The sequence below is a fragment of the Takifugu rubripes genome, chromosome 4 (assembly GCF_901000725.2).
Source record: "Takifugu rubripes chromosome 4, fTakRub1.2, whole genome shotgun sequence".
Lineage (NCBI taxonomy): Eukaryota > Metazoa > Chordata > Actinopteri > Tetraodontiformes > Tetraodontidae > Takifugu > Takifugu rubripes.
The window spans coordinates 14,158,759-14,185,920 of NC_042288.1; the positions used below are offsets into that span (position 1 = coordinate 14,158,759).

At 45.6% G+C, this 27,162-nt stretch overlaps 2 protein-coding genes, 2 long non-coding RNA genes and 1 pseudogene across 4 annotated transcripts; 4 read left to right on the forward strand and 1 right to left on the reverse strand.

The window, feature by feature from the left end:
- The first annotated feature begins 43 nt into the window (after positions 1–43).
- On the forward strand, positions 44–843 carry LOC115249711 (uncharacterized). The gene is made up of 3 exons (XR_003888393.1): positions 44–98; positions 474–559; positions 777–843. It is a non-coding gene; the product is annotated as an uncharacterized lncRNA (long non-coding RNA).
- Positions 844–847: 4 nt separating this feature from the next.
- On the forward strand, positions 848–2,713 carry LOC115249649 (radial spoke head protein 3 homolog; the record flags this gene model as incomplete). Its single annotated transcript, XM_029835653.1, has 7 exons — positions 848–856; positions 934–1,072; positions 1,150–1,295; positions 1,473–1,676; positions 1,806–1,968; positions 2,045–2,131; positions 2,570–2,713. Coding segments are annotated over 7 exons (825 nt in total), but the record flags the coding sequence as incomplete, so codon positions are not given.
- Positions 2,714–3,425: 712 nt separating this feature from the next.
- Positions 3,426–5,924, forward strand: LOC101076113 (radial spoke head protein 3 homolog; the record flags this gene model as incomplete). The annotated part of the gene is made up of 9 exons (XM_029835654.1): positions 3,426–3,437; positions 3,840–3,925; positions 4,141–4,222; positions 4,316–4,439; positions 4,504–4,649; positions 4,923–5,126; positions 5,304–5,445; positions 5,523–5,609; positions 5,785–5,924. Coding segments are annotated over 9 exons (960 nt in total), but the record flags the coding sequence as incomplete, so codon positions are not given.
- Positions 5,925–6,981: 1,057 nt separating this feature from the next.
- On the forward strand, positions 6,982–8,185 carry LOC115249609 (uncharacterized). Its single transcript, XR_003888284.1, has 5 exons — positions 6,982–7,102; positions 7,167–7,229; positions 7,514–7,622; positions 7,742–7,891; positions 8,092–8,185. It is a non-coding gene; the product is annotated as an uncharacterized lncRNA (long non-coding RNA).
- A 5,310-nt stretch (positions 8,186–13,495) lies between these two features.
- LOC101076342 (putative thiamine transporter SLC35F3) overlaps positions 13,496–27,162 on the reverse strand; it is a 28,183-nt pseudogene continuing 14,516 nt past the window's right edge.

Sequence of the window (27,162 nt, forward strand, 5' to 3'; positions counted from 1 at the left end):
CTCCCAAATGGTTGGCTTGTACATGATATTTTAATGCCTTCATACTGCTGATATCACCTAATTTCACAGTCAGCAAGTAAAGGAATAGGAAATCCAAGGTAAGGTCATGACACTTGACCCTGCATGGAAACACAAAAAATGCAAAAACGTGTTGCTCAAGGGACTCCACTAGTAGTAGTAGAAATAGTAGTAACAGCAGTAACAAAAGTAGTACGGTAGTAGAAATGGCAGTAGTAGTAGTAGAATATTTAGAAATGCAAAAGTTGCAGTAAAAGATGAAGATAAGCAAAATGTTGTTCAAAAAATGTTTTGAAGAAAGTGACATCACTCCTCATATGCTTCCTGGAGATCGCTGATACAACGCGTCAACGTAACCACCTCATTTCTGAACCATTTGGTAAAATGTAAATAATAAAAGTGCTGTAGTTCTCATCAGGGTGATCCCGATAATGGCCTTTGTTTCATACAACCAGATGGAGCAGAATAGGAGCTACACCTTCCTCAACCGGCCCAGACCTGTTGAGAGTCGGCCCATATACCGAAAACCTTCGGCTGAGCGGTAGACTTTTGCTCTGTAGCAGAATTTATCGTAAAATGCTACCGTATTTGTGCAGTCTGAAAGTATCTCTCATTACTCTGGTGACTGTTATGAATGAAAGAACATGTTTTAATGTCTGGAGAAGAATAACAGCATCTTCATCATCAAAATGTGTCTAATTCAGCTCTTTCCTGATGCATTTCTGTGCTGCTTTGTTGTTGTTTTTTTTACTTTTTAGAACACTATATCAGTTTGGAAACATAACATATGACCGGCGTGTTGTCAGGGGGAATGTTTTCGCCCAGAATCATTTCAGCGGTACGTATGAACTGTTTTTGAATTGGATTTTAACCACTCTAACTTAAAGAGTGTATTTTCATTATTAATCTTATTAGACAAAAAGGATAGATCCCACAGAGATAGAAAGACCGCAGACGTTCAAGAGGAGATCCATCCCAAAACAGCCCAGGGAGCAGATTCGATCTGTGACACCCGATGCTCTGCGTGGGAGAACACACAACAAGGTCCAAACAGGTAACACACGTCGCCCTCTCACTATCTGCAAACTCCTGCATCACGAACTGCAGCAAACTCACCAACAACCTTTTTAGAGAGTTATCTGGAGGCACTGAGCGATGTCATAGTGACCTCAGACCAGAACTGTGAAACGGAAGCGTTGCTGGACAAATCGTCAACCCCCCTCTTCATACCTGCCAAAAGTGGCAAAGATGTTGAAACACAGATCGAGGAGGGAGAGGTAGGTGGTCCAAACAGGAACTCCGGCCACTCTTATAACCCTAACCCTCAAGGGCTAATAAATCTATAACCTTTAAAAGCATGTTAAAGTAAGGTAAACTCATTCATTGGAGCACATTGTTACGTCTCATGCCGGGAACACGCTGTGTTCCGGGTCTCACTGTGTTTGTTCCCGCAGTTGTTTGACTTTGACAGGGAGGTGGTGCCCTTGTTGGAGGTCCTGGTGGGAAAGGTGCTGGAACAGTCTTTGTTGGAAGTGATGGAGGAGGAGGAACTGGCCTATTTGAAGGCTCAGCAGCGAGCCTTCGAAGAGCTCCGGAATTCTGAATTGGCGGAGGTGCAGCGGCTTCAAGAGCAAGAGAGACGGCGCAGGGAGGAAAAAGTAGGAGACGTTTTATGAATATTAACGGGGGCTCTTTAATGCATACATCATACACCTTTTCCTCCTATCCTTAGATTCAATCGCAGACATTCTTTTCCAATTGTTTCCTTATTTTTCTCCTATCTCCAGGAGCGTAGAATTGCCCAGCAGCGTGAGGTGTTGAGGAAAGAGAGAGAAACCGCACAGAAGATGGCCGCACGTGCCTACACAAAAGAGTACATGTCTGGCCTCTTAGCAACAGTCTTTACCTCCCTGAGAGCTGACGGATACTTCTTCGATCCCATTGAAAGAGGTCAGCCCCCTTTTTCCCGACAGAAAAGGTGTCATTCCTACGTTTGGATATGAACGTGTGCACTTCTTATTTCCAGACATTGAGAGCAACTTCTTGCCATGGCTGATGTCTGAGGTTGTCAAAAATGTGGAGAAGAAAAGCGCTGCAAGAGAACTCTTGGACAGTAAGACACGACACCATATTTGTACATTTTAGTCAACTAAAGGGGATTTGGGAGATCTTCCCTCACAAACTGTTGGCAGCTTGTCCCATGAGAGGACCGTTAAAAACTATGGGCATCCGCTGACCATAAAAGCTCAGAGAAACAGTCGTGAATCTACCCGCTCCCCAACCACACATGGTGTTCTGACCAATCAGAGAACAGGACTGGGTTTGAAGCAGGTGAAGGTGGGGGAGACAGTAAAAGCCTGTAGTCAATAATTTAAGGTTTAAAAAGTTGCCTGAACGGCGCATGGGACATGGCAAAAAAAGTAATAAATGTATTAGCAAAGGTCACATTAATAATGCTATCACCACAGCGCCACCTAGCGGTTGTCTTCATACAACAATCGTTTTCATGAAGACAGAAGTTGGACTGAAATGCTCCGATTCTGTGTTTCAGGTATCATCTTTGATCTGGCTGAGTTGAGACTGGAGAGGCTGAAAGAGTTGGAGACGCAGACGTCTGAATCTGAATAGAAACGCTCAGAGGTCTCTGCACTTATATTTATTGTAAATGTTGCACTCTATCAAACAGAAGTGATAATAAAACGTCTCTTTGCGAACGCGGCACGTACTTTGTGAACACACTGAGGTATAACAAGAAGATGAGGAGGAGGAGGGCAGGAGGGAGGAATGATGGATGATTTTACAATGCTAATCTAGTCTTGTTTCTCCCCCAGGTAGAACAGCTTAGCACATCAGCTTGGTGACTCGTTAGTTAATGAAACAAGCTGAACTTTAAAAGTTGTTTTTCCCTCAAGTATTGACCACTATGAATAACATTTTTAAAAATGGAAATCATTTGTTAACTACGGTGTGTTAACTTGCAATTCATCTTTTCATTGGTCACATTTGACCCGACCTTTGACACAAACATAACACAACGAGGGGAGGGGAGGGGAGGATAATCCACGTTTTCACATCACCAGACCAGATCAGATGATGTAATCAGCGGTGCCGGTCCATGAAGAATGTGTCCGTCCTTTCAGGAAAGTCCACATTTCCAGGTTTAGGATTCCAGGTATGGACTCCGGAAGTTTACACGACGGTCCCTGCGTATTGTGAATTTAGAAACAGCCACAATTCCCATTATGATCAAAGCTTACATTAAACTTTGGGATTTGATCTTAAAATAATCAAAGGAAATTGAATTTAAAGCAACAAAAAAAAATATTGCAACTATGTTAAATTGTATAAAAATTATCCTATATTTTAATTTCATTATTAACTTAAGTCAGTAACTATGGAAAACTTCAAAATACAATGTGGTAAGATGTTGACAATTGATCCCAGCTGATGTTCTATTTTTATGCCTTTTAAGTCCTCACTTTGAGTGGGAGAGTCAGGTGGAAAGAACACTTCAAATTTATGCTCAGTGTTTCACCACAACTCCGCCTCAGAATGTCCCAGACACACGTAAAACACACTGTCGAGTGCCCAGTGTCGCACAAACATCAGGTTCAATGCATTGTTGTTATCAGAGGCTCCGGCGGCCTCCCCGTGACCCTGCAAGGCAACAGACATAACTGTCTATAATGTTCTTCACTGAGAGGGCTGCCACAACACGCCAGCGTTCCTGCCCACTTTCTTAATCACTTTAGTAACGTTCAAATGTGGGTTTAAAAAAGACCGGTGTGATTTCCAGTAATGCCTTTGTTTCATACAACCAGAGGGACCAAAATGGGAGCTGCACCTTCACCAGCCAGCCCAGCTCTTTTGACAGTCCGTCCAAATACCGAAAACCTCCCGTTGAACGGTAAATTTTTGTTGTGTAGCGTAATTTATCATAAAACGCTAAAACTCTGATGGCGTAGCATCACCAATAATTGTTAAAGGACACGTATTAAGGTCCTGTGCTTCCATTGTTCTTTTTAAACCTCATGTACTTGTGTTCCGATCAGGATAATAGCACCTTCCTCTTCATCCAGCTAGAAAATACGAAACATGTTATTCTAATTCTTTATGTTTTAGGACAGTCTATCAGTTTGGAAACATAACTTATGACCGCCATGTTCTCAGGGCAAACATTTTCGCCCAAAATATCATTTCAGCGGTATGTATGAAATAACTACATGTTTATGTTTTTACTTTTTTAGTTTTAACCCCTTAACCTTACACATGTGTATTGTCATCGACCCTCAAACAGAAAGGTAAGTTAGATCCCTCAGTGGTTGAAAGACAGCAGGGGGTCAAGCCATCCACTGGAAAACGCCCCAGGGGGCAGACATCCAGGGCTCTGCCTGGGAGAACACACATTGATGTCCAAACAGGTAACACACATCTCCCCCGAGGCATCACATTCCCCACAGACAACCGCCATCTGTCTGGTTTTAGAGCCTTATTTGTACGAGATGTCCGATGTCATCGAGACCTCAGACTCGGACTGCCAAACTGATCCTTTTCTGGACATACCGTCAGCCCCACTCTTCCGATATGCCAGAATTGGCAACGATGTAGGAACAGTGATAGAGGAGGGAGAGGTAGGTGGTCCGAACAAGAGCTCTGGTCACTCTTATGGGCCTTCAATTTACTGAGAGGATCTATAACCTTTTTAGATATGTTGATCTAAGGGTGTTCATGGCTACCTTTTTAACTCATTATTGGTGCACATGGTTACATCACACACTCCCATTTTGCTCTTTATTGTCTTTGGAGTTTTGTTTTTACTTTTCACTCTGGTTACAGGTTTTGACAGTAAATCAAATGTTTCAAGGCGAGCTGTGTTCCGGGTCTCATTGCGTTTTTTTCTGCAGTTGTTTGACTTTGACAGGGAGGTGGCGCCCATGTTGTCCAACCTGGTGGGAAAGGTGGTGGAACAGTCTTTGATGGAAGTGATGGAGGAGGAGGAAGTGGCCTGTTTGAAGGCTCAGCAGCGAGCCTTCGAAGAGCTTCAGAATTTTGAATTGGCAGAGATGAAGCGGCTTGAAGAGCAAGAGAGACGGCGCAGACAGGAAAAGGTAGGGACCTTCACCAAATTATAACTGGGCAAATAATCCACCTTTGGATACTTTGTTGGACATTTTTAGTAGATGTTAACTGATATTAAGCCCACTGATTTGAATCACAGTTTTAGCATATTGTTAAATTTAGCTGTGCACATTTTTTCTCATTTGCTTTGTTCCTCCTGTCTCCAGGAGCATCGAATGGCCCAGCAGAGAGACCTGTTGAGGAGAGAGAGAGAGGTCGCAGAGAAGCTCGCCAAACAGGCCGACACGCTACAGTACATATCCGACCTCTTAAAAAGAGCTTCTGCTCCAAAGAGACCGCCCGAAAGAGGTCAGCACTTGTTTTCCTAACATCAACGGGTATATGAAGCCGCCCCATTTGTTCCATGTCTTGAATCTGGTTTCCAGATGTCGAGAGCAACTTCATGCCATGGTTGACGTCTGAAACTGACAACTATTTGGACAAGAGAAATGCTGCAAGAGAACTCTTGGACAGTAAGACATGACAGCATATTCACACCGTTTACTCTATTAACATTAACAAGAAGAAGAAAGTTCGACCTAAAAACCTGTTTTCAATGCCCGAACGGCACATGATCAGTGACAAAAATAGAACCAAAGACTTCAGTATTAACACAGAAAGCTGACGTGTTTGGATCCTGTGCTTCAGGTATCATCCTTGATATGGCCCAGAAGAGTCGGGAGAGGCTGAAAGACTTGGAGACGCAGACGTCTGAATCTGAATAGAGACTCTCAGAGGTCACCCTTGAATTCTTTTTATTATTATTGATTACAATCTATTAAATCTAAATTTTTATCATAATCCAAATAAAATGTCTCCCTGAGAACATAGCAACGCAGCGCTAGTATTTTGGAGTGAAAAAACTTTGTTTTTAGCGGTGTATAACATAGTAATACATTATATCTAAATCAATATGTATGAAACTCTAAGAAAGCAGTACAAGAAATTCCTAGAACAGGCTAAAGTCATTCTATCCGTTGTAGACAACCCAATCGGCAGATGTTATCCTGTAGAAATAATTACCCGTGACGTCAATGACATGTGGCAGAGGGAGAGCATCACCTCTGCTTGCCGGCTTTTAAGCACCTGTGTCTCCCTTTTTGATGAAAGTGTACATGCAAGTTTTACAATGTCTGTCAGATTGTCGCTCGCCGTGTCAGAGGAGGAGACGCCCGGTCCGGGGCGACTCGGTGTGGAGGTGGCCTGCGAGGTCATGGCTGCTCTCCTACCTTCTCTCTGGAAAAGCGAGCAGCTCCCTCTCTCCATCCTCTCCTCTGCCCTGTCCAGCATCAGAACATTACCCGATGCCCTGGTCTCAAAGGTCATGACGAGGCTGCTGGTGCCTCTCCTGGGCTGCAGCAGTGGCGAGACCTTAGGAAGCATCCTGAAATGCATCCTGGATGACCTGTGCTGCTGGTATTCCACTGAACGCTCCCCAGCGGTCACAGAGCGGACACTACTGTGTCTGACCGTCCTGTCAGATCACATCATGGGACCTCGCAGCTTCCCCTCCTGCAGTGATCCCCAGCTCAGGTAGTTCAGGACGGACTGATGCACAGAGACAGTGTGTCTCAGAAGATGAAGGGGTAGAATGTCCTACGTCTACCCCAGGAGATGGTAAACTGTTCACTTTTGTTGTTATTATAGTAGATGTAGTATATTTGTTTGGTGATGCATCTTCTCTTTCCTTCCCAGGTCTGATGTTTTTGCAGAGTAACACTTGGTCAGGTGGACCCCCCCCCCCCCCCCCCCCCCCCAGGAGACAGTTGCTCAGCACTAATGCCCACGAATTCTGGCCTGCCTCGAAAGGCTTCAGCTTCAGTTGACTGACTTTCGAGACAGGTGGGAAACCTCCACGGGCTGTTTTTTTAGGTTGCCAGTGAGCTGATGGAGCTGTCCCAGTCAAAGAGAGGAGTTTCTGCTGTGATGCTCCACCACTGCTGTCAGCTGTACGGCTTCATCCTCGGTGAGGCTTGTGTCTGTGGACCAGCGTTCAGGGGCTTTTCTGAGAACTTGTCTCTCTTTCACAGGCTCATCCAGGACGTTCGAACATATGGGGAGCAGCTCGGCTGGTTACGGATCTGTAAGAAAAGGTATAGATGGAAAAATGTGCAAATAAAATAACTTGCCGATTATATTTCTCGAACAAATCTTGTAAACATCTTGACCTCTTGTCTGGGGTGTCATTAAGCAATTTGTACTCTATCAACACTTTTTCATTTGCGCTGTGTTTAACAGCAAATACTTGTTTTGCTTTATCGCTTGACACTGGGGGGGGGGATTTTTTTCATTAAGGCAATAAGTCGCTCGTCATTTACAGCAACACCGAACGGCAGCTTCATTATCTCGCTCTGCTCACCCTTCTGTACCCCTTCAGGAAATCGGCATTTCACAGTCAAAGGTCCGTTACTATAGCAACTCCCTGCAACATCGTGTCAAAAAAAGTGTGGCAAACACTACTGCTGTTGCTGCCCAAACTCAGAGAGGTAAGATAGTCATTCCAATTACACACCAACACAGTACGGAACACTGTGTGTGTGTGTGGTGTGCAGGAGTGTGTGTGTGTGTGTGGACACTGATGTGAACCATATGTGCATGTGTGCAGGAGTTTGTGGACACTGTGGCGGACCGTGTGTTTGAAGCTGGTTTCTGCAGTAACCAGGCCTCAGTCAAGTACCTGATTGAGTGGATGATGGTTCTGATTCTGGTGTACTATCCCCACCACATGGACAACTTCTGGACCTGCTTTAGCAAGGTGAGATTCCATTCATATGAAATATGTTATTAATTTAAATAGGTTATTATCTTTCTTTTATTAACATGTGTAAATATAATTGAGCTCTCACTTCCTGTTAGATGTTTCCTATGCTAGACTAAAGTATATAAGTGAGTATATAAGTATATAAACATACAGTATATATTATTTAAATTGGTGCTGCTGGTTTTGTTTTGTAGGTCCGTGAGATCTTCAGAGTCTCGTCTGAGCTGAAGCCTCCTCTGATGGAGGTGATTTAATTAAATGATCTCAGACCTGAGACATGCACAAGTTGCTTTTTGTGACCCTCCATGCTTTATTTCATCTTTGTGCTCTCTACCATCACTGGCTTCCTGCTCCATTTAACCACTTTTCATGGCAGAAAATTTCAGAGATTCTTTTTTGGATAAAACTGATAACAGGGAAAACAGCTTCACTTTCCCCCTAAAACCCAGTATTCCACATCTGTATTCCATTTTGCTTTGTTCCACAACTGGACATAGGGTGGGAACTTCCGCGTGATTTTTACGTGCGTATTCATCAGGTGAAGCGTGTGCAGCTCTCAGACTTCCTGCAGGAAGGAATGAGGGGCATCGTTGGAGTGGAGCAGACAGCCAATAGCCAGAGAAAACCTGGTCATTTCCAGTCCCATCAGAGTGTTAGCATACACAAACACATTCCCCTCCACAATTCACAAGAAAGATGTAAACTGACAGTTACTAAATGCCATCTCGCTGGTTCAGTGTGTTTCCCTGTTGGGATGAGCTTCTCCCTCCACAGTGAGCCTGTCAGGGCACGCCGGCCTCTAATTGGTTCCCCCGGAGGAGAAGCCGCAGGAGATAAATTATGCAAACTGCTACGAAGCACCATCCTTAATGTGGATTTTTTTAAACAACTTTTCTGATTTGAGTCAATATTAACCATGTTTGGTGCGGCGCAGCATGGCACGGCTCTAATTGATCTCACCTAGTTCCCCCTCGTGATAAATCCAGCTCATCACATCACCCTTTTACTGTGAAGAACACTCATTGATTCAAGGAGTAATCAATAGTGTCCGCAGGATCCTCAGATGTAAGAAAACGATCCTTCTGGCAATCAATAGGAGATAAAACTGGACTAACTTGGCCACTTACACTGAGGGCTTTTAAAGAGGACGAATGGGATGATTGAGTGATAATGGTTTTCTTTTGCTGTTTTTTTTATTTTTTCTTTTAATAACAATTTTAAATAGATCGTATTTTACGGTGGGCTGAATAAAATGAGACTTTACGTTGCATTTATTGACTGGTTGGAGGTTGGACCATCCCAGGGCAGTGAAGGGGTTAAATAAATGTTTGCTGGTTCACATGGAGAGCCTGTGTTATCAGAGGAGGGGGGTAGTTGGAGCACAGAGCGCTCCGTCACAGCTGAATGTGCTCCGACATGTGAGGGCAGCAGCGGCGCCTCTGCTGGGATATGGGTGGACCCGGTCGGCCCGGCACTGTCTCCATGGCTGCGGCACCAAAGATCAACGCCAGCCAGAACGAAGGTGCTGCAAGTGTCGGTGGTGTCGAGGCAGGTCCAGCTGCTTCTGGAGATCCTCATAGTGCTGATGTGCGTGGGTGCTGTTACAGGTACTGCCTCAGCAGCAGATTCCACCTTAATTGAACATATAACACTTTATGAGTCGATAATATCTTTAATCATGTTATTTAACCCGTGGAAAATGGTTGTAGTAGCCATCAAACAAGTAAAATAGATGTTGAAACGCATCAGATTGAAACGATTTCTCCAACTTTTGTGAGTCAATCGTGCTAGCATTTATTTCTCACCTCTGTTGTTGTACGTTTCTGTGCAGGGAAACATTCTAGTCATTGTTCTGTGGCCGCAACCAAGGCGTTCCACTCAGTGACGTCAGTGCTGATCATTAACCTGGCCGTCAGCGACCTGCTGGTTGGTGCTGGAGTAATGCCCTTCGTTGCTCTGTCTGTCCTGAACCACAGATGGGTGGACTGTACTGTACGTCTGCGCTGCGCAACATTTAAAACTATGTATGAACCATAATGTGGCCATCATTACTCACCCTGGTCTTTAATCTCCTGTGCAACAGGCCCTCTGTTTATATGTGGGTTACACCTCCTCGGTTGTTACTGCACAGCATCTGTGCTGACATTGGCTGCTATCGCCTCTGGACCGCTACCATTCCATCATGGATTGTCTGCACTACAGCTCCCGCTGCACCCTGTGGCGGGCCTGTGCTGTGGTGCTGTGGATCTGGCTGCAGGCTCTGGCCACCAGCTGCCCCCCACTTCTAGGCTGGAGCTCCATCAGCTACGTGGTTCCCATGTACAGCTGTGCAGTCGACTGGGCCAGCACTCCCGGCTACACGGCCTTTGTGGCTGTGCTCTCTTACCTCACCCCTGCATTGATCATCCTCTTCTGTTATGTGAACATCATGAAAGTGGCTCGGAGCCATGCTAGAAGGATCCACACACTGGAGGACTCTGTCCAGCGCAGCAAGAGTCTGAACTCTGGATCTCCTTCCTGTTGTTCATCTCCTCAGTACTGTGAGAGACCTCACTGTCCTGCAACTCTCATCTATCATGTAAGTGGGCATCTCTGTCCAAAGGGACCTACGTTAGGACCCACGCTCGCTGATTCTATAGAACAGCATGTTCCTCCATCCAGACGACTGCTTTCCTTCTTGGCCCAGACCTCCTCACAGCCACCCTCCCAGAACTCCCAGCAGCACCAAAACCATCACGGAGTGGTTCGTCTCTTTCTGGTCATCTTAACGTTCTTCCTCTGCTGGACACCTTATATACTTGTTGCTTTGATCCAGGCGGCAGAGACTGCCCTCGTGGGCTGCTCCAGCCTCGTCCCACCCTCCGTTGTTACAGTTTCACACTGGCTGGTGTTGCTGAACTCTGACATCAACCCGCTGCTGTACGCTCTGCTTAGCAAGCGTTTCCAGGGTGCACTTCAGGGACTCAGGCAAAAAATAAGAGCATGCCTTAGAAACAACACGGGAGGAGTGAAGGTCAGAGCTCAGGGGGAGGACGGCAAAAGCGGCGACCCCTGCACTCTGACCACCGCCGATCCCAGACCGGCTTTCAGCTCTGAGGATTCAGCATGTGATGATACCAAGAGTTCATCCCCCATTTTTACTGTCAGTACTCACTATAAACTTAATCCCGAGGAGGATCTCTGCCACATCACACAGCGGTTGCATCAAAAATGCATCGCAACACACCTCTATGGACCATTTGCGAGTCCCCTGCTGGCCACAAGAGGGCAGCAGGCTGCCTTCCTCTGCTCTCACCAGGGAACATCAGGCTACTTTCTTTTTTGGCCAGATTACAGTCAGAGTGGAGCATAATGTCTGACTAAAACAAAGGGAAAAACCTTTTACTTGAACTGTGATTAAAGCACTTTCTTATCTTTTTGTATGTAATGTCTTGATTAATTTATTGAAATATGAAAAAACCTGGCCTACCCAGGGGCACTAAAATACTTCAAGTTAATGTCAAAGGCACAAAAAGTGTAAATGTCTTAGGATTTTGACTTTTAATTCAACCAACCTGCTGAGTTTGCGATGAAATCAATACATTTTTTATGTTGCATGTAGCTCTTTCTGTGTAGATTGAGAGATAAATAAAGAAAAGAACAAGAAACTTGACAGGGAAATGTACTGAAAAGAAATCTTTTATATAGTACATGTGGTTACACTTGAAGACACCCAAAGAGATCCATATCATTTTGTCACAGTCTTAATATTTCATCCTTAAATGAAAATCATATGTTGCATCTCAGTGTAAAAATTGTCATTCCTTACAAAGGTTTACATTTACTTCTAGCAATAATTCCAGAGGAATACATTAGTATTATTTATTGTCATTGAGAATGACAATGGGAAACAGTGCTATGTACTCTATTGCAAAACAAAGAAAACGCAGTGATGTGGACTTGCCGGCTGCATCTGCGCCTTCATGAACGTGCATGCTCATCTTGCAGCTCTCACTCACTGTCTCCTCGTGGTTATTAAGCCACCAGAGGCAAATATATAAAAAGTCTGCATATGCATCACAAAATTATTCCAGAAAAAAAGAAAAGCAGATGAGTCAGATGAGTTACAAGAAGGTATTAAAAGAGTCTGCAGCAGTCTGTGGTGGCACTGTAACAGAAAATAGCACGTGGCGAGCGTGTGTGTGTGGGTGGTGTGTGTGTGTGTGGGAGTGGATCGAGTGATGTTCATACATTCACAACAAGGCAACATTTCCACCAGTGGCTTTCTCGAGGCGTCTGCCTCCTTCACTCCAATGTTGCTGCCGGGGTGCCACTGCAATGTCTTTTCAAAACAGAACCTACTTAGAGTCAAGTTTTCTGTGGACTAATGCAAGCCGAGTGAGAACACACCTCTCTCCGAGATCGTTTTAAATTGCATTTAATTTCCGCAAGGAAAGAAAAAAAAATGTTTGCAGTTGATGTTTTAACGGTACGTGACTGCAAAGGGAGGCTCAATGGAAGCTACAGTTGCTGTTTGTCATTATTAAAGGGGTAGATTTTCATTTTCGTTTCATTATTTATGCTTTCAATCCATCCACTGGGAACCCAAAGCATTACATTGAGATGGATAGAAGCTACTTTACTTGACTGGGTATAAAAAATAAATGAGTATACGTGTGTAATACCTGCATTAAACTGTAGTGTATTGGTTAGATTTTTTTTAACGTGACATAGTTACTTAATAAATGGACAGAAAGCTTTACCCTTTTAAAAATCCAACTTGTCTTATAAATTAAAAGGTCATGTAGCAGGCATACTGGTTTTAGATCTCAAAGACTAAACTGGGTGTTGACGTTGATGAAGTGACCCAGAACCACAGGGAGGTCAACGCTGAACGGATCCGACCACTCAGGTTGAACAGAATGAGGCAAAGCGACGCTTCTTGAGCTCCAGTTGATCCTCAGATGTCCAGACAGGTCCCGTCACACCAGATGAGTGCGGTGGGGCCCACCGCTCCAGGGCATCCAAGGTGTGAAACAGCTATGTACACTGTGTGGAAGGCAGCGTTTGTCATTAAGTAGAGAGACACCACAGCGGGCTCCCTGTTGTGTTCAGCATTTTAGGCGTTCGTCTTTGGATCGTTAAAGTAATTGTCAACAGTAGGCCCACTTCCAAACGTGTGTTTTGATTTTAAGAGTTGAAAAATATCAGGCATGTTGGCTCAGGGAGGTGGTAAAATGGAATGACAAAGAAGTAAAACAAGGAATAATAAGAATTAAAAAAAAGGGAGTGCATGACTCAATCAGTGGGCTGAACCTGATTATTTGAGGGATTTCAAAGGATTCTAACTGGTATGAGACCATGCACCAACTTAGATCATTTAGACTGGGAAAAACCCCCAAACACTCCCTGTGCTAGAATGTAGCAGATCAGAAGAGAGGTTGAAGGGTCCCAACCCCACCAACAGCATCGTGGCAGCAATGTGTCTCGCTGCCTTTACGTGTTTGGATTATTCCAAGGTGTCAATGTGCAAATGTCATGGATGTCCGGGTTCTTCCTCTCCAGTTGAGACCTGTGGTAGCACCCGCCTCTCCGCCGCCCTCTGCTGGCTCATTGCGTTTACGCAGCTTTGTGCTGAGCTGAATGATTGCACTGGTCCCAGTCTTCTGGCAGCAGAAGCATGAGGAAGCCAGGCAGATGATGAACACAGCGATCAGGCGCACTGTGTTGAAATTAATATCACATGTGTAGAGATCCACCACTGTAAAAATCATATGCCATGTCAATAGAAGCGTGATTAATCAGTAATCTCAAAACAAAGACTTTAAAGTATGATGCAGCAGGAGAGACGCTCACTGGCATTAACAGGAACACTCAGGACGATACCAAGAGAGATTAATGTCGGGTACGTGATTGCAATGCCAAAGTTCACCAGTACGTTAAAAGCTGGAAGAAGAGGAAAATGGGAAAAAAACACACCAGTTAAACTCTAAAGCAGCATCATCATTGCAGCAATATGATTCTCTAATATGTGCTTCGTTATCTGTGTTTCCCACCAAAAAGCAGGCCTGCAACCCCACAGAGGTAGGCCCAGGGGATGTCCGCAGGGGAGCCGATGTACTCCACATGGGTGAAATATAAGATAACTGGCACAAAGCTGATGAACACGAAGTTGGCGCTTCCGACAATGCTGAGAAAAAGTGCAGCCTCCGCCAAATTTGGCACTCCCCAGGACCATCTTGAAGAGCACCTGAGGGGTAAACAAAGGACGGACATCTGTGATGGTACAAAATCTCCCTGTATCCCCTTGGGTGCCACTCAAAAGCAACCTGTCTGCAGCCCGTCTATCAGGATAAAGCACGATAACCTCACTCAGCAGGGCAGCAAGAAGCATCTGTTACGGTTGCACATTTAATGATGGCGTTTAGCTAGCTCGGGAAAGATGGTTTATTCACAGGTGTCCGCCAACAAAGGTGTCACTTTAAGAATATAATGTTGTCAGATTGAAAGACGCACCTTGTAGAGCGCCGACATCGAGGCAGAGGCCACAACAAAAGTAATCCCGATGACCGAGTGGCTGTGGAAACCATCAGCGTAGGTCATCATTACGATGCCCGCGATGGCCAAGATAGCAGCAACCAATCTGCAGAGGGGCAAGAGAGAGACAGAGGAGGGGGGGATGATCGGGGAAAGATGGATAGATAACATAAAGACGCCTTCGCAGCAGGCACGCACGACCTCCACACGGGTTATCCAGCGTAAAATCAAGAGCTTTACAAGAATAAAACTGCCAGGGGAATCGTTCACAAGCGGCTTTTACTGTACAGTCAGCACAGAAAAAAGCCCCACATGCAGCACCTGAAAGACCAGCAAATGTGAAAGTCAGCCATTTGAAAATATATGAATACAATCTGCGTATTGTTGTGGCAGTAAATGCACAAGCATAAAACGGAGTTACTACGATAGAGGGTGTGTATAACGTGATTTCTACGTCTGTGTTCAGCATCATTCAGTGGCCAAACCGACTCTCCAAAGTCGGAGGCGGCATCTTCAGTGTTGGCTTGATTGGCTCACATTGATTTTCTTCCACTGCCTTCATGTTTACAATCCAAACACGCCCCACCATCGCCATTGATCTGCCATTATAGTAACTTAAGAAAACAAACAACACAAAAGAAAGAGAGTTTTGATTCAACCTTAAGTAACAGGCGACCGGGCCTGTCGCCTGCTTTATTACAAACAGCGAGTGCGCTGGGGGACAGAGCTCAGCGGATGGATTAGCTCTGCATTAAGAAGGTGTCAGGAAGATGAATGAGCTTCATGCTTTTATTTGGTCAAAGCCCTTCAAGCACCTTTGGCTAAAGTGTCTCCTTCTCCGCTGCAGGCCGCCTGTCACTCACCTGCACGTGCTCATTTCTTTTGACGGGCAGTTCGTTTACAATGCCGGCGTCCCTGCACGTGTTGCCATCTCAGGCTACATCGCTGTAGTTACAGCGTTAGTACAGCAGCACCTGCGCTCGGCTTTTTCCGCCTCCTATGATCGTGATTTTTGCTTGGTGTAGTCGAAACTCAGCCATTCAGGTGAATAAATGCTGTGCTTATACAGATCCATTCAAATGTTACCCTCTCTCACTCGCTTTCCTCCTTGTTCCTTACAATGAATCCGAGATCCCCTGCATTGCTGCAGACATCTGAAAGCTGCAATCCCAATGCGAACAGAGAGAGAGAGAGAGGATGGGGGGGGGCAGAGCGAGAGAGAGAGGGGGCAGAGAGAGAGAGGGAGAAATGGAGGGGCTGTGTTCGTAAGAGCGAGCAGCAGGATTATAGCGGCATTTGTCTCTACTGAGGCCTTTCATCACCGATAATGGGGGTGGGGAGGCAGGCTTGCGCATGGGAGCGATGGTGGGGGGGGGGGGGGGTTTGAGTGTGGGAGTAGGAAAAAAAAAGGAATTTGTTCTGCAGATATGCAGATATGAAAGCATTTGAGGAGTCACAGTGGGAGGCGAGGAAGACAGACCTCGGAACCCCTCTGCCCGTCCCTCCTCATGTGGTCGCAATCAGCAGCAGAACGCGGGGGGAACGAAGGCGCAGCCGCACGCCGGGGTGGGGGGGGTGTGTTTTAAGTGACACGATCACCGCTGGGAGAAAACCACCGCGCAGGTGTCGCTCGCTCTGGTGCACCATAAACGGCATTCATCAGCAAAATGCTGAGGTGGCGAAGGCCTGGTCCAGGAGCCTGGGACGTCCCTCAGGGACACAAGAAGAACCAGCAGGAGGGTCTGAAGGTCATTCAGTCTGTTACAAGGCAGCACAGCGCTGTGATGCAGCGTTGGTGGTTATGGACTTTCACAAGCAGATCTTGAGTTACACAAACACCCGACTCGTGTTCGGGATGATTGTCTGTCACGGCATCAATATCAACGGCTCCTGAGCTGAAGGACACGACCCCGAAGGGTTCCATTAAACCTGATTATCTTTTTTTAATTGGTCTGTGGCCAGTCATCAAAATTAAATTTTGTACTTATTTTTTTTTCATTTTCATCACCTTTCATCACTTACTTTACCATACCAATGATCTCCATGGCAACAGTCCAGTGTGTTTTCTGTTACACTGTCGTCAGTCATTTATTTTTCATTTCTTTCTTTCTTTCTTTTATGTTTTTTTTTTAGATGTATTAAAATTGTGTTAAGTCTTTCATGTTCGCCCTGTGTGTCACCGGGACAGATGGACTCACCCTGACCCCCATGAAGCGATCTCTGAGTACAATCCAAGACAGCAGGAATACGAAGGCCTTGTTACAACAGAAGAGCGCCGACGCGTCTGTTGTGTTGATCTTCCTGAGGGCCTGCAGGTACAGGTAGTTGGTGAGGACCCACAACAGGCCAAATGGAGCAACCTTGGTGAAAAACACCCTGGGCGTCAGCCCGTCGTCCCCGAAAAAACGACAACACTCCCTGTGCAGAGACAAAAGGCAAAGCAGAGTGTTAGCATGCAACGGCACTGTGGGATGGTAATATGTAGTGATAATGAGTATTTATTTGACCACTTCTTCTTGTAGTCGGCTTTGGTGTAACAGTCTCTGCTTCAAACAAATGAGTTTTAGAGGAACCTGCATGGTCATATTTTATAAATACACTCATAAAAATACATGAATGACTATTTCTGGAGCCTTTGCGTGTTTTCAGGATACCATATGTTGGAGGGGAAAAGGAAAATGACGCTACAGTAATTTGAGGTTTTAATAATAATGTTCTGGTTTTTTTTTTGCTTTGTTTTCTGTTTCAACCCGATAAATGAAAATAATTACCCACTTCAGTGACACAGTGCCCTGTTTTTAGATCCAACGTCCAGTTTGAAATCAATCAAAGTGTCTTTTATGTTGAAGCCGGTTTCATTAAAGGGAAGCAGGAAAACACGGTCCGGCATTAAGCAGGTGGTTTGTTTCTCATCCGCTCCACAGGAAGAGACGAGAGAGAAATTACAAGTGTCAGCTCGGTCTCCAGTTCTTTGCATTGTCATTGACCCCCTCCCCATCCCAAAAACACTTTTTGTTTTCCAGTACTCCGAGCACACCTCAGCTCTGGGCTGAGTTCCAAATCTTTAAGTGAATCCCTCAGAAATGAAGGATTACACCACAGTGGTGCAGCACCCCAGCTCAAACACACCGTCCACCTCACCACCGCGTCTGCAGCAGGTCCGCCTGGGTTACGGACTCTTTACAGCTCCAGTGACACTATAAAGATCAGGTTCTAAACTAGTTCCTGATGCAGACCAAAGATGAGACCCAGATTTTCTCCAAACTGAACGATGAATAAGTTTATATTCAAGATTATGCAAACATTCACTCGCTCATGTGTAACAGATGAGCTTTTCTGATTGTTGTGTATTTGTTCTAACTGTGTTGTGGAAGCTTTAACGGAGCAGCTAAATATTGGAATTCCATCTATGATATTTAGCTGAGACATCTGAAAGAAGTCAAGGACATTTACAGCTTCAACGCTCCGGCATATTTGCCTTCTGGGACAACTCCATGAGCAACGTGATGGTAGGCGTTTGTTATGTGGCCGTAAATGAGTTCTAATGTTTGCGTTGCATTCCGGACACCCGAGGCTGCTGCTAACTGCTTTTTCATGCTGTGAGGTGGGACAACGCAGCGCGAGAGGGCGGCTTCACATTAGTTAGCTGTAGCAGCCCTCATGTTGAAAGTGGAAGAATTAAAAGAAAAGACAGAATTAAACCAATATCACCTGAAAATTATTGTCTCTTTAATGAAACTGGATCCCTGAAATGGTTCATTAGTGGGCCCTCCCACACAGGTGTATATATATGTATACAGTACTTTTCTTTCTTCACTGCAAACATCCGATTGCAAGAAACCTCTTTACTAATTTATTTGTAACATGCAACTTCACAATGTATTTAGTTCATTTTAGGAGATTTATTATTTCGTTTCTTTAATCTTAAGGCCTCTATGCATGTTTATTCCCTGCAGCACGGATTTTCTGTGTGTCCTTCAGCTGCAAGGACATTGAACGCAACACCAGTCTGTACTTAATTACCTTTCTCCTCATCAGTCAGTCATGCGGTCAGCTGACCTGAGGGGACACGCTGACGCCTGGTTTTGTATTTCTCATCATTTTGATGTTCGGTTTGATCCCAGCCTTTTCATGCAGAGTTGTTCGCCACTGCAGACCGCCCAATCAAGGGCCATTCACCCTGTGATGTGTGGTTTTTGCATATCGACCGACCTGATGTGTAACACAGTGGGCCTCTGTTGCATTATTCGTTACCCGTTGGTTACAGGTTGGCGCCGCCTCACCTGAATCTCTGTCTGGGTGTCTGTCTCTCTGGGTTCTTGCACAGGTGGCCGATTTGTAATAGAGGGGGAAGAAGAGGCAGTTCCAGGTGGTGGCAAACCAGGTGAGTGTGAAGGGGCGGTCGAACTTTTTAAAGGTCAGCTTGGCCAGCTGGGTGAACCCTGCCCAGGAGGAGCACATGCACATCACCATGGCGACTCCCCATAGCGCTTTGCGCACCTGCACGGTTGTCACTCTGATGCAGCAGTGGAGCCTCCGTCGGCTGGAGCCGACCTCTGTTCCCGCGGCGCCGCCTGCTGACTGTGACTCTGTGGTGCCCACCGCATTCTCTCTGGTCCGGTCTTCTCCTGCAGAGATGCACAAATGATAATTTTATGGCTAAAACATGATGATAAAATCCATTTACCTTGTAAAGGTCTGATAAATATGTGCACCGGGATAAGGTTGACTGTATTCATTAGCTTATCCGCTGCAAACCCAATCTTAGACCTGTTTTGGCAGACGTCACCCATGTATTTGTGTCCGTTCCTGGATAAAAAATAGCTTTGTCCAGAGTTAAATTCCACTTGAAGGGAATCAGTCAGACATCTGTTCAAAATGAGGGTGATCAAGTGTGACAGGCTGCAGCCTAACAGAGGGCAAAGAGGCAGATCTGATATCTAATCCAAGCTGACCCCTTCCCCACCTCACAGCATTTATACAATAATGTGTGTCCAGAGAGAGAGAGAGACAGAGAGAGAGATGCTGCACAGAAATCTACACACTTAACTTTTCTATGGCGCCCGTCACAAAGATGACACGCGCCATATGTATTAAATAATGTGTGAACTGATGCAACAATCGGTGCTACATCTGTCCTGCTCACACCTACTCTGCCTGTCAAAAGTGATTGGCTTCAGCCTCCCCCCTCCCCCCCACCCCCCAGGAGGGTTACAGATACAATGAAACTCTTCAACACATGCATACCTGATGATGCAATAAGCAGTGAAAAGTGTAAATGGGAATACGCTTGAAAACAACGTTGATCTTTCCACTTGTTCACCTTCCCCACTATCCCCAGACAACAATGCATAAATTATTCACGCATCAGATCTTCATCCAGGCGGGTTATTGCCCTCCCATTGTCTCAGTGACATTGTGTATCGAGGGATAAATTGACAGCATCTTGGGGAACAGTGACTACAGCCAGCAAAGCCCGGATAAAAAGAATCTCCACAACACCGAACAAAGGCTGTGTGACCACAGCAACAATGTGCATTTTGAAATAATTGTGCATCATCTGTAACTTCCTACCATCCAGCAAGTTCAACGTTAATAATCCTCCCCATGGGATCTCACACAGAGGCTTATGCTGATTTATCTGCACCTTATCCTTCCAAGGGGAATGCTGGATGCAAAAAAACAGCCAAGATGAAACCAATGAAACCCCTCAACTCAACATGCTTAATACAGTTACTGTAAATTCCGCACTAAATAGCACACCTGACTATAAGCCGCAGGTGGCCTCTTTGAAGCATGAGATCTTTACACAGAAAGATTATTTTAAATGTTTAGTTACTAAACAAGGCAGTAACACAGCTGTAAAATGGAATTACGATAACACCAGTTAAAAAAAATAACGAGACTTCCAGCTGTTGATCGTTAGCTTTTAACTTGAAAGCTGCATTATAAGCATTTCTTCGTGTTACCCATGACCAGGGTGTGTACATGACGAGCAGAAAGACTGTTCAAAACACAATTAAACTAGCGTCTTCCTCGCATGACCATAGCTCTACAACCTGTCTGTCTTGCTGTTGCGCCCTCTGGTGGCCACTTGGTCGTAAACATCCATTCAAATTCATAAAACTTTATCCCAGTGGGGCGATTCAGAAAGTAATAAAAATCCATAAATAAGCCACTTCGCTCATTTAGTCACAGAGATCAAAGTATAAGTAAAAAGTAGCGGCTTATACTACGGAATGTGCGGTAGGTCTTTACATACAGGTGTTGATGCCGTTGTTTTGTGTTACTACTGGGTTTTTTTTTGGATGAGCGACTTATTACTCACACGGGAGTGACCTCTGACCCACCCAGATTGCCTCATTGTATCATTTATCATCTACCTTCCCATCCAAACCTCAGTTTTCTAGATTCCCATGTAAAATACACATATTTGTGTTGATCTATTGCAGAGAAAATGTCGTCTGTAAACGGAGATCTGTAAACTTTACATGATCTCTGGCTGCACTGTATATTAAAAAAGCAAAACACAAAACAGGAGACACACTTATACCTCTGAGACCTGTGCTGAAAATCCCCACACTCTAGGCCTCTTTGTCTTGTTCTCAAGGTCATCCCTTGCTTGACTTTTGTCCTTCCTGGGCTTCCGTCCCACATGCTTGGGCCCTGGCCTCCACTCTATACTGCAGCACTGTTCAATCTCCCAAATGAAGTGGTGGGCCGTGCCAATCCGCCCCTCCCGCAGAACGCCGGGGCCAAGCTAAGCATTTTCAACTCCGGCACGCGCCAACAAACTAAACACTGAAAACGCCCATGAACGCATCACTAAAAACACATTTTGCCCACTAGTTCCTTGACGTTTAAAGACACCTCTAGTGAGATAGCAGCTGCATCAATCTGTGCTGATCCATGCGGCTGAACTCATCAGTAGGATGAGTCCTGGCCTCCATGGTTAGAGGACAGGAGTGGCTGGGTGATTTAAACAGGCCCCCTCCACTAACGACATATGGAGCCAATATTACTGTGAAGGTAGCAGCACGTAACATCTCCATGTGCTGAATGATTAACTGACGTCTGTTAACCCTAACGGAGCACGGTCAAATGTCGACAGACAAGGTCTACATCATATTTTATTGAGATGATGTCATTAAAACTATAGCAATTGCATTTTTTTTTTATAAATTCTTCATTAAAATCCATCAATCTGAAGCAGATTGTGTAGCTGATTTGTTCCTTTCACAGCAATATGCTTCTTTTACATCAGCAGCTAACTGGAAGAATCCCAAACTCACTTTGCATGTCTGACCTACATGAAGTGCGCTCAGAATCTCCCCGCTGATGTTCAGCTTTATCAGGCCAAGACCAGGCTGCTTTCCTGCTACTCCCTCCATCTCAGCCCAAGTCTGCCTTTCTCCTGCAGACGCTACAGTGCAGATTTCACCTCCCGATAGCTGCAAATCCCAGCCCGTTCGCATACTTCAAACAACCTGGAGCTGACAGACATGTCCCTCTGCAGGTCCCAGCACAGGCCGCTGCCCATGACATCCTCTGATTTTATCCAATTTATCAAAGCAAGAACACACATCTTTAAAAACTTTAAAATGTCTCTGGATGGATGGATGGATGGATGGATGGATGGATGGATTGGATGGATGGATGGATGGATGGATGGATGGATGGATGGATGGATGGATGGATGGATGGATGGATGGATGGATGGATGGATGGATGGATGGATGGATGGATGGACGGATGGATAGGCTTACATGTGAAGCTACGGTGGTGACAGAGCTGTAGGACCTACAGCTCCACGATGCCGCTCTGCCTCACTGACTCAAAGGTAAACGGATCGATCACAGAAGCTCCGCGTCTGTTTCTCTGCTTGGTGATGGATCTGATCGGACACTTGCTGGGTCAACGGCATAATCAAAGTCTACCTGGCGAACTCCTCGACCTTCGGTCCTCCACGGTAATTAATTAACTGTCACTAGTGAATAGCGTGTCATTATTACCCCTCTGGCAGACATGTAAGGAACAGCACAGCCCCGTTGGTGGAGGTGGAACCTGGGAAATTCTTCAGTGCACTGCTGAGCTTCAGTGACCTTTGTACGATCGTCTGCAATAGCGTATGCAGACCATATAGCAGTTAAGGCCTGATTCTGTTTTGTGGTATAGTTTGTAAATTTTGGTGAAGAAAATCATGACCTAAATAAAAAAAAAAACCTAGTTCAAAGCTACTGCTGATGTTGTTATATCTATTATTACTACTGCTGATGGTGATGCTTGCACTTCTACCACTACTGCTGGTATTAATTTAAACAAGAAGTCTAACTTTCAAATTTAACAGAGGGACAATTACTGCTTTTATACACAAGATGCTTATTTATACATACAAAGAACACACAACACACCATATACATGCGGATAGGTCAGGTAAGGTTGAGGCAGAGGTTTAGACAGGGAGTCTGAGCATTGGGAGGGTTTGGCACCTGAGCAGTGCTGTGAAAACATCCCACTACCTCTCTGCCTACATGTCCATAAATTTAATTCACATTTCTGGTCGACAACTGGGACTTGAACCATCAACCCTGCCACTCCCAGCCCAGGCCCCTACCGTCTCCCTGCCTTGCTACTCGCTTTGTCCTGCTGCTTCAATGACTATGATTATTTTTATTTTCCACCTGTACCTGAACAGATCATTTTCAAGCTTCATGTGGAAATCGTTCAGCTTTTAAAGAAATCTTTAAAAAGGGCTTTTGCTGTCCCAAACGCATGAGCCAGGTTGTTAAGAAGTTTTACAGACCAGCAGCAGCAGACAGACACGCAGCCGGCTCTGTGTCTCTGTCAGACAGCAGGAGTCTTTGATACTTGTCTCTGACAGTTCGGTGAGGCCCACTTGTCACTCTGAGACCTTTCAACACGCCGTGTCCGACTCTTCTGACAAGCCTGTCCTGCTCAGTGTCACAGCAGAGGGGTGGGTGGAACACACACCCTGCGGAGAGGTGGGCCCCCACCAGCAGAGGTCAGAGAGAAGCCCAGGAGGGCAGACAAGGGCAGGACGACTGTTACTGATCCCGTTCTTCCTAACTCCCATCTGCTTCCACTTTCACCTCAAAGGACAACAGAGCCAGATCCTCACAGTGTTGCTGTCTGTAACCGCAGCGACCTACAGCGCTCGGCTTCAACGCTCAGATCAAGTCCACGGCCTCATGAGCAGGTGTCAGGTGCAGCCTCTAATAATGTGGATGTGATGTAAGGTGTGTTGAGTTTAACTTAGGTTTACTTAGGGCCACACGTAGTGACATGTACATTTTCTTTTGCTTCAAAGTTTAGCATCTAAACAAGCGCTTTAAATAAACCACTGGCGCTGATTTGGCTTCATACAATGACGACTTGTTACTCGCGGTGCCGTGAGGTCAGCCAGGGCTTCTTGTTGTGACAGCAAAAACCCGGCATCCTTTACTCATTTTTGGCAGAGGAAGAGTTTGCGAGCATCCCTCAACAACAGAGAAAACAGCAATGGACAACAAATCAATATTTAAAACCACTGGCCGTGGTGCGCCCGTGCAAGGACGCTTTCCCCAAACAGCCTTACCTCCTGTTTACTATCTCGCTATTTCTGACTATTAATCCAGAAATGTAACGATTCATTTTCTGGCATGAGCTGCTGCCAATACTATAACCTCTGCAGTTTCTGAGTTTCTGATCTGGGTGGTTCAACACTGCAGCTCTACCATCTGTTTGACTGGCTGTGTGGAAGAGAGGAACCTTTCCCGTACCCTGAAGGAAGACATCAAATCCCTTCTCATCATCACATGTTTGTGTAGAATTGCCTTTAAAGTGACATACAATTAAAGAAAAGGCCTCACATCAATGTCAACACTCCCTCGGTCGATGCTTTAAGACCACCGCTGCAGGAAAAAATAGGTATCCGTCTTTGTTTTACATTTAATTCCCATATCACAGCTTTTCAACAAAGGCCTGAACAAGCATTTACATATAAATAAGATAAATGTAAATGAAGAGAAGGTTCATCAGGTTTCGGAGCCTGAGTGAGCTAAACCTGGATGATTCTGACTTTTGCGTTCTTCCTCCTCTACATCCACTAATGTTACTCCCTTATGATATAATCTCACTACTTTTGGGGCGACAAGCTTTGGTGTAAATGCTGGTTTTTATGAAGAGGAAGTTCCCTCTTGGGACCTGTGCACAAAGAATGAACAACCAGCTCAAAATATGCAACTTTTTTATCCGGCATTCTGCACATCCTTCCCGAAGCTTCGCTTGTGAAAGCATCTGCAACATCTTGAAGTGTACAGAATAAAATGACCCTGGATTGCAAACAATGAATTAAAAAAGTCCAATCAATACTACGCTGCCTCTCACATTTGCCTCCAGTCTGACTGAAACAGAATTAAAGATGCCTGAAGTGTTGGAACACAGTCCAGCGTTTTCCTGCGAAATATGACTGACTTCCTGGAGGATGTATGAATACTGAGGCTCTTTAAAAAAAAAAAAGTGGCCTGGTCTCTTTCAAAGAGCACAATGAAGTCACATCCCCTTAAACCCTGACACCAGAGGAGCATTACTGAAGTTCTATAAAGATGTCTCCCAGAGAGAATCCTGAGGAGAAATCAATGGGCTTCATCCACGAGCAGCTACAGGATGCCACAGAAAACAGGAGTTTGGCGTGGTGTAAGTGTTTGTGTGTGTGTTTATGTGTGTGTGTGTGTGTGGGGGGGGGGGGGGGGGGGGGGGGGGTGATGAGACAGAGAGTCTAATGTGTTGCTGCAGGCAGTAAATATCCAGAAATTGGCTTTTTCTAAAACAATACTGTGATTATTTCTGCCCCACTGCGTAAATGACTGATTTTTTTTTTCATTGCTCGCCTCAACTTGACGAATGTCTTCACCCCCCCCCCCCCCCCATCATCTTAGCATCTTCCTGAGAAAATGATGGGGAGGAAACACATTAAAATGCCAAGCGGAAGAAAAAGCTGAAGTCTGTTTGCAGTCAGTTTAAACTTTCAACTGGGGGAGCTGTCACCGCCCGTCCTCTGCCACAGTCATGGCTGCAAATGTTAACCAGACACATGAGTTGGGGGAGTAGAGAGCGAAGAACAGAGAAGAAGTGAAGTGTGAGGGGAAGAACTGCAGACACACTCTGACAGCTGGGTGCAGGTTGTCAGTGAGGAGAAGGGGTTTTGAGGCTGGTGTTACATAAGTGGCAGCAGGGCCTGTGTGTGTTCAGCCGAAGCCAAAATGGTCACACATCACAACTGCTGTGACACACTAAAATGCATGACTCTCATGTACACACACAAACACACACACACACACACACACACACACACACACACACACACACACACACATACAACTCAAGAGCAACCATCTCGCGTCTGTAATCTGTCCAGAATTCATTCAAACAGCTTCAGCACCTTAATTTTTTTTTTTTACTTTTCTGCTGAGTCCATCCATTTTTGGGCTCTGTCATTATTTATGAGCAACAAAGTAGGTTCCAGATTGTTTCTGCCACGCCGGTGAACTCTGAAGCAGCAGAAACGCAGGGACAACAGCTGCAGACCTCCTGATGCTCTCTTCAAGGCTGAACACATATTCTACGGTTATTTAAGTTTCTATCTAATCAGCAACTGATTGAACAGTAATTTACTCTACAGTTAATTTGCCTACGGAGCACAAGAGTGCACGCTAACCAGCAGAGATAAAGACCCACATTTCTCCTGCTTCATCTCCAGGATGCATGTGAGATTCTTATGAGGGACTCACTCCACATCCATTTGCTCCCTCCTGCACCAAGCACGGAGGCTTTAAGCAGACCTCTGTGCACAGAGAGGATGCATTATGCAAAACCGCGATGAGGTGTACAGCAGAGTCTGGGGAGTCTACAGTACAAATGTTCTCCACCTGCACACGCATGCAGAGGTGTCCTGACATCGACAGATTCGAAGATGTCTAAACATTCGGATGAATCCGCTGTCACGCACCCGAAGTAATCCTAAGGGTTCTGTCCCAGCAGCTATGGAATTTTAGCAGTGATGGGTGGGGGTGCGAGATGGGAAATCCCTGCTGCAGTTCAGTAAATTTAGGATCATTGGGATTCTACGGGAAGGGAAAATAAATCAATGCGTCGACAGTCATTGCGATACCACGGACGTGTTTGGGACTTCATCCTCAGCAGCGGAGATGTCATTTACCAGGGCTCTTTAGCGACACATCCGCAGACAGATGCAGTCCAAATGTTTGCATGGATGTTGCATCAGGGATGACCTAAAGTTGCGCGCTTGGTCGCCTCCCGCGTTGTTTCACCTTCGGCGCGTAGGTTCATCCTTGTGCAGAATGAGTCGGAGGGATGTTTCAGCCGGTACCAGGAGAGACAGAGAGAGAGAGAGAGGGAGAAGTCTGCCTACCTTCCACTTTGGTGAGGGTGAGCACCGGACTGTTGCAGGCGGACAGCGGGGCAACCCTTGCGGAGTGTTTCTTCATGATGACGAGCTCGGATGGGCTGAGCTCCGAACCGCTTCGACTACATCCCTAAAGCCGACTTGGTGCACCTCTTGATGGGACACTTGGTGTTTCGAGAACCGATGTCCTGCCGTCTGCCCCCGCGCATCCATCCAACTCCCTGAATGCGCCCTCTCTCCCTCTCTCTCCGTCGTGTCTCCCCCCACCCCCTCCTCAACTCTGCTGTACCGACGTCCCGACTGGTCTCTCCTCACGTACAGGTTG